Source organism: Quercus robur, chromosome 5 (genome assembly GCF_932294415.1).
Source record: "Quercus robur chromosome 5, dhQueRobu3.1, whole genome shotgun sequence".
Taxonomy (NCBI): Eukaryota; Viridiplantae; Streptophyta; class Magnoliopsida; order Fagales; family Fagaceae; genus Quercus; species Quercus robur.
In genome coordinates, this window is record NC_065538.1 from 19743899 (window position 1) to 19750818 (window position 6920).

The window sequence follows — 6920 nt, forward strand, 5'->3', positions numbered from 1 at the left end:
ATATGAGATATCATGTGTGTTCCTTAATGCTTAACAGATATGATGTGAAAAGAATCATAGCACATTGAGAAAGCAAGTTATGGCATGTATGAGCCCTGAATTTAAACCACATATCATGGTTGCACTGTTGATCAAGCTGAGAATTCATATCCAAATAGCACACGTGAAATATATTTACAAGTGGTGCTAATTGATTAATTGCAACTTGAAACCTTTTGGCTCCTTCCTTCAACAGGTGATTAAGTATACTGCTAACTAATCTCAGAAATTAAACAGGCGGCATCAATGTTGAATTGCAGCATGTAGACAAACTTCATTTGATTTTGCTCATATATACAATTGGCTAATTTTCCCTCAAGTCATCACATGCTAGCTGCTGCTGCTGCTGCTTGTTTTAAGCCACAGCGTACATTGACACATGAACACTCTATTGCCCAAGTTCCATGTTGTTGTCTGCCATTTTGGCCTCAAAAAACGCATAAAATTGAGGGAAAATCAGATAGTGTACTCTTAGCTAACACCATGTTGTCCAACATGAGGGCAGCTCTATTTATTTTATTTCTTATCCCTCTCCAGTAAACAGCATAGGAGAAGGTTGACAACCATCGTTGTTCCTATATGCAACCATCCTTATCGCTTTTACATCATAAAAGGAAGAGATTGATATGGTCCTTATCATGCTTCTACAAACAATAAGATGGAATCTGAGATGCCTCTACTCAACTACAAGTGAAAAATTACTTGGTGGAAGTTATTGAGGTCAATCAAGATCAAATTTTCATAATAAGATCAATCAAAGATCAATCCAATTCATTGAATATGAGCTACCAATTACAGGGAATACATTGTTGCTAGTGCTATATATTAGAACATGAGAGGACTAATGGACATTGCTTTAATAAGTAGTATGACAAATAGCCTTGGACTAAAAACAGTAACACACCTCCAAGTCCAACTGTCACTCTTCCCTGCTCGAGAAATTAAGGTCACAGATATCATATATGTGAATATTTTGTCATCTAATCAATAATGTCACATAGAATCTTTAAGCTGTAAACATGTGGGTATTATTACACCATTCTAGCTTATGTTCTAAAGCCTAAGGTGTGTTCATTCCTCAGCAGCAAATATCATGACTCTAATTGAAAAGATAAAGTGGCAAGAGTACTAACAAGCTAGCATGCCTTGTGTGAAAGGAAAGCCTGTCGGCTCACAACTTTGAGGGTCGTAAATAATTGGGCCCTATTGCACTGGAATTTACAAGACTGCATAGCATAGGTACTATGTCATAAGATCCATAAAAGAACTATACCCATATTGGAGCATTCATGAATTGTCTACTTGTTTAATTAGAAGCCCACTTTTGATTTTATATTTATTCAGAGCCCAATTCACGGGCATAAGGGTAGCACTGTAGTAGTATAGTATGTATTAAAATAATGTAGGCCCGAAAATGTACTTTTAAAATATTAAAGTAGTTCCATGGCATAGTTTAAATAAACATACTGAGAAAACTCTCCATAAGTTGTCGATATGTCCGAGTGGTTAAGGAGACAGACTCGAAATCTGTTGGGCTTTGCCTGCGCAGGTTCGAATCCTGCTGTCGACGCATTTTAGTTTTTCTTTCTGATCTTTGTTTTTTTGTGCTCTTTTTCACTTTTTAATCAACTTTCCTTTTTCTCTTTGGCAAAGCTCTCTGATCTTTTTTTTGTTTTTTTTGCTTTTTTTCACTTTTTAATCAACTTTCCTTTTTCTCTTTGGCAAAGCTCTCAGACAGTCAGACACAGGCTACAACATTCTATATTTCTAAACAACTCCTGAAAAATCAAAACAGATAGAAATTTAAATATGTCAATGGAGAGTTATATATCGAAATCATGGTTCATACTCTGATTTATGAGTCAATCGGCACAAAAATTGTCTGCTTTGTAGGTATACTGCATAACAAGTTATAAGGTATCATGCATGAATTCCATTTGCGGGTGCATATCATGAACCCGTTTCTACCTAGGTTACTGTGGGGATTCCTAGACACATCTTCGAGAAAATGTCCCAACCTTTCCCACTTTATATTTTGATCTTAAATAATGCTACAGTCACAAATTATTTAATAATATCTTTACAAACTGTTTTTTGTGATTAGTTCTTATTAGTTTTCTTTTGGACCTGCAATTAATATCATTTTTTCTACTTACCAATAACCACTTACCTAATTAATAAAAAAATGTTGTAAAATAATTTGTAACTTTAACATTTTTCTTTAAGACGTTACTTGTGTGAGTCATTAAATGACAATATTACCTCATTTGATACATTTTCTTCATACAAGGACAACAAATGAGTAGTTTCTGCATTTATCAAAAAAAAAATGTAGAATCTGCATGTTCTTTAAATTTTTATGATACATTTATATGAATTTCAACAAGATTCTTTAATTTTAATAAGATTTTTACAGATTTTAATAAGATTCTTTAAATTTTAGAACGTTTTGTAAAGTTTAAGGATGAAAATTGAACTTTTAGCAAAGTTTAGAGAGCAAAATATATAATATTTTAGCCAATACTATATTATATATAATGATGATATTAACAATGTAAATTATTTGATTTTAAATTAATAATTTGATATTATATAATATTATGTTATGTAGACTTTGGTATATAAATTTTGTAATATATAAAACTTTAGTGGTACATCAAAATAAGTTGGTACTGAAATGTTATGTTCCAATGTAAAAAATCGGAACAGGTCCAAAACAATATACAAAACATTTGAGATAGAACGGATAAGTAAGGAATAGTATGATGTTTGAATGCAATCCACTTTCTCTCTGTATTGTCTCACTTGGGTTTTATTTGTTTAGACTTTTTAATGCTTCGTATGAACTATGAAGTTTTTGAATCCAATACAAGTTTTCTTTAATTGAATCTTCTTGTTGAAATTTCAAAACATTTATTTAAAATTTCATCTCATCCATTTATGCAAAATTTTAAACCCTAGCTTTTTAATATGTTTTATGTTATGTTTTTTCTAATGGAAAATCCATAGGTAGGTTACGGAAGTCTAATAGAGCTTACTTTAGGTGGATAAAGTACCAAATTTTGAACTATGGGTAGCCAATGTAAAAATATAACTGAACCTCATGTGGGTTATCTGTAATTAATCCCTCACTAATATTTTAAAAATGTTTGCATATATATATATATATATACACACTCACCCACTCTTATGTATACCTGGGAAAATAGGTTGGGATTTGTTGACTTGACTTAAACGCAAATTTTTTGACCCGAAACAAAAATGGATTGACTTGTTACTTGACCTATTTTTTTGCGCATTAACCCGACCTGATCACACTAACTCATTACCTAACCCTTTAAACAAAAATATGCTAAAAAAAGAAAAGAAAATTAAGACATGGTTGATTTACTTGTTTTTTGTGGGCTTTACAATGTACAACTCAAACTTAATTAACAAATATAATGCCCGTGATTATTATTTAAAAAATAAATAAATCAAATTTTTTACATTTTTTTGGATAACGCCATATTATATATATATATAGTTAGCGCTTCAAATAAAATGGTCTCAAGAAAAACAATTGAGACATTTATCTAATTATATGCAAACGAATTGAAAGATGAATGATTAAGGTATTATTTTTGCTTAAATAATGCGATAAGTAAACATTTTTAAATATCAAATGACAAAGTGCATGCTAAGATAAATTAGTTGCAATAGATTTAAAAACATATGTGGGTTCTAGTTAGCTCAACAGGTAAAATTTATAATGGTTGAATAAAAGATTTGGAGTTTAATTTCAACCTACTCCAAAAACCGATTAGTGTCTTGATCTAATGATAAGAAGTACAATCATAAAACAGACCCTTTAGATTAAAACTATATATATATATATATATAACGTATATTTGGTCTACACTAAAAATTGATTGGTGTAGGCCTATTTTTTAACATTCCCTAGCCAAAATATACGACTTTTGAAAATAATTTTCAAAATAAAAGATGATATTTCTTGAAGTGTATATTACTTAACAATGACATGATATTTATATATATATATAAATCATATATAAATATATCAAATTGATGTATATACCCAAATTGAAACATAGTGTCAACCAAAATACATTTATTAGATTATTTTTCAAGATATTAGATTAAGAAATTATTTTTCAAGATTGCCAATTTTTTATATGTTTTTATTCTTTGTCAAATTAGCCATCTAATTGTGCATTTGTAATTTTGTTTTTATATTTTGGAATGTTAATATTGTGAATAAGTAAAACTTGTGTTTTTATTGATATGAGTAGTGAGTTCAAGATAATACATTTCATGATAACTAATTTAAAGCATGACTTTGACAAATTTTCGTTTTTCTTTATTTAGTATTTAAAATATCACGCGAAAAAATACGACCCAACCCGCCGTACAACCCAGTTGACCAAACCCCCTATAATTACCTATTTTTATCCTAAGCACATTTTTCAATCCAAAACCAATTGACCCGACCCGCCCCGCCTGTTTGGCCAGGCTTTTACTCACTTATGTCTTATCCCATCCAAAAGACAGAGCCTCAAGTCCAAAAGTGTCACTCCCCGAGACTCCATTCCAGTGAACTCAACTCATGGCTTCTTCCACTCTCCACCAAAACCTCGCCTTCCTCCTAAAACCCGTTAACCCAATTTACAACACCGGACCCAGACCCAGACCCACAAGAGCCACAACCACTACCGCCTACGTTGCCATACGCTGCGGTCCGCGCTCCAACCGTGGGCCCCTCATGAAAGGCCGCATCCTAAGCATCGAAGCCATCAACGCCATCCAAGCCCTCAAGCGAGCTCACAAGTCCTCCTCCTCCTCCTCCACCACACCCGATTACTCCCCGCTCCTCTCCCGCCTCCTCAAATCCGACCTCCTCGCTACCCTACGCGAGCTCCTACGCCAAGACCACTGCGCCCTCGCTCTCCACGCCTTCTCCGCCGTCCGATCTGAATACCACAACCCGGACTTGTCCCTCTACGCCGACGTGGCCTCCGCTCTCGCCAGGAACAGAATGGTGGAAGATCTCGACCGTCTGATCTGTGACTTGGAGACAGATTGTGGCGGGGGTGGGATCCAGTGTGACGACAAGGGGCTCATCAGGTTGATCAAGGCGGTGATTGGTGCTGATAGGAGGGAATCGACGGTCAGGATTTACGAGATGATGAAGAGGAGTGGGTGGGGGTCCACTTTTGAGGCGGATGAGTATGTGGTTAAGGTTTTGAGTAAAGGGTTGAGGAGGCTTGGGGAAGAGAGTTTGGCTGTTGAGGTTAAGTGGCTCTCCAGGGGCAATTTGGAGAAATTGAGAGTGTAGAGAATATTTTATGTACAATTTTGCTTCCAATTTGTAATAATATTAGGAACTAATTATATTAATCTTTTTTTAATTACTTTAATAAAAGAAAAGAAATTATATATATATATATATATATATAGATATAAACTTGTTTGAGTTTCAGTTATCTTGGTTAAGTTTTTGATTGTTGAATGATGTAGAGTTTAATTCTTGCCTACCAAACACTAATAGATGTCTTAGTTTGATCATAAAAAGCACAATTATCAGAATCGAATAATTAGGAGTTCAATTTCTATTTACATAAAAAAATTGATTGATATATTGGTTAGATAATAAAAAGCATAGTTATCAGACCAACTTTGGTTTTTTTTTTTTTTTTTTTTTTTTTAATGGTTCTATCATAAGTTGTAGGCTAATTGTAGTCAACTAGAAACGCATATACCCTTGTTTGAGACAAAATTGATTGTCATGTATGGGTTTTTCTATTACCACTAATTGAAGCATCATGCTTTTGGTCATAAACATAACTGATCAAACAAAAGTCGTGTACTAGAAATTTGTTAATAAAAGGCTAATTATAAATCAATTATCAAAACCAAAGTTTGTTATATAGATAGATAGATGCATAGTGATCTTCCATCACATGCAAGATCAATAGTAAATGAGGGCAAACTAAATATTTAGAAAGCATTGATCAATAAAAGAAATTTCGAAAAACCCATTTTTGATAAATGAATCTCTCACAGATGTTACTCAAAAAAAAATAAAACATAAGCCAAATTTGAAAACTTATTCGTAGAACTATTGAAATGAATTGGATAAGGGTGGAGAAATTTTATATAATTCAGATTTGATTTTTCATGAGTTATTATGAAAAATCATACCTATACTATCCAATTATCTATATCATATCCCATCTTATAATCTTAATAAGATAAGTGCAAATTATACCTATAATGGCACCCTACCAACCCTCAACCTTTTGGTAGCAAATCTAGACTTGCCTTATCCCCTCCTAAGGTTAGCCCTAATAGCACCCCAATAGGAAAAGATGACAAGGGAAAAGGTGTGGTCAATGAGCCTTCAAGATTAGGCTTTCGCCTCCAATGTTTCAAATGCAATGGGATTGGACATATTGCAGCTAAATGCCCCTCTAGAACCCTTGTCATTCAAGAGGATGATGAAATGGTAGAAGATGTTGAGGAGCTTGTGTATTACCCAAATGTTGAAGAAATCCAAGATGTTGAAGCAGAATGAGAAGATGGTCCTAGCTACCTCGCGTGCATTAAATCCATCTCTCCTCAAGTCAATGATTTCAAGGACATCTTTGGTGTCCCTAGAGTGAATGTGGTAAGGTGTGCATTGGCAAAACAGAGAGACACTGATGATTGACGAAGGAGTGCCATATTCCAAACTTACACCAAGTGTGGGGATAAAACTTGCAAGGTTATTATAGATACTAGGAGTTGTATTAATGTAGTGATCTCTAATGTTGTTTCCCACCTAAGCTTGAAATTGATCCCACACCCTAACCCATATAAAGTGTCTTGGGTAGATACCTCCT

At 33.7% G+C, this 6920-nt stretch overlaps 1 protein-coding gene and 1 non-coding gene across 2 annotated transcripts; both read left to right on the plus strand.

Moving 5' to 3' along the window:
* The first annotated feature begins 1527 nt into the window (after positions 1 to 1527).
* Positions 1528 to 1609, plus strand: TRNAS-CGA (transfer RNA serine (anticodon CGA)). The gene has a single exon. It is a non-coding gene; the product is annotated as a tRNA-Ser (tRNA).
* A 2933-nt stretch (positions 1610 to 4542) lies between these two features.
* On the plus strand, positions 4543 to 5518 carry LOC126725425 (protein THYLAKOID ASSEMBLY 8, chloroplastic-like). Its single transcript, XM_050430158.1, has one exon. The coding sequence runs from the start codon at positions 4646 to 4648 to the stop codon at positions 5372 to 5374; it is 729 nt and encodes a 242-aa protein (XP_050286115.1). The 5' UTR covers positions 4543 to 4645; the 3' UTR covers positions 5375 to 5518.
* The last annotated feature ends 1402 nt before the right edge of the window (positions 5519 to 6920 follow it).

Coding starts and splice junctions, on each gene's coding strand:
- LOC126725425 (XM_050430158.1), top strand. CDS start 4,646: ATGGCTTCTTCCACTCTCCACCAAAACCTCGCCTTCCTCCTAAAACCC.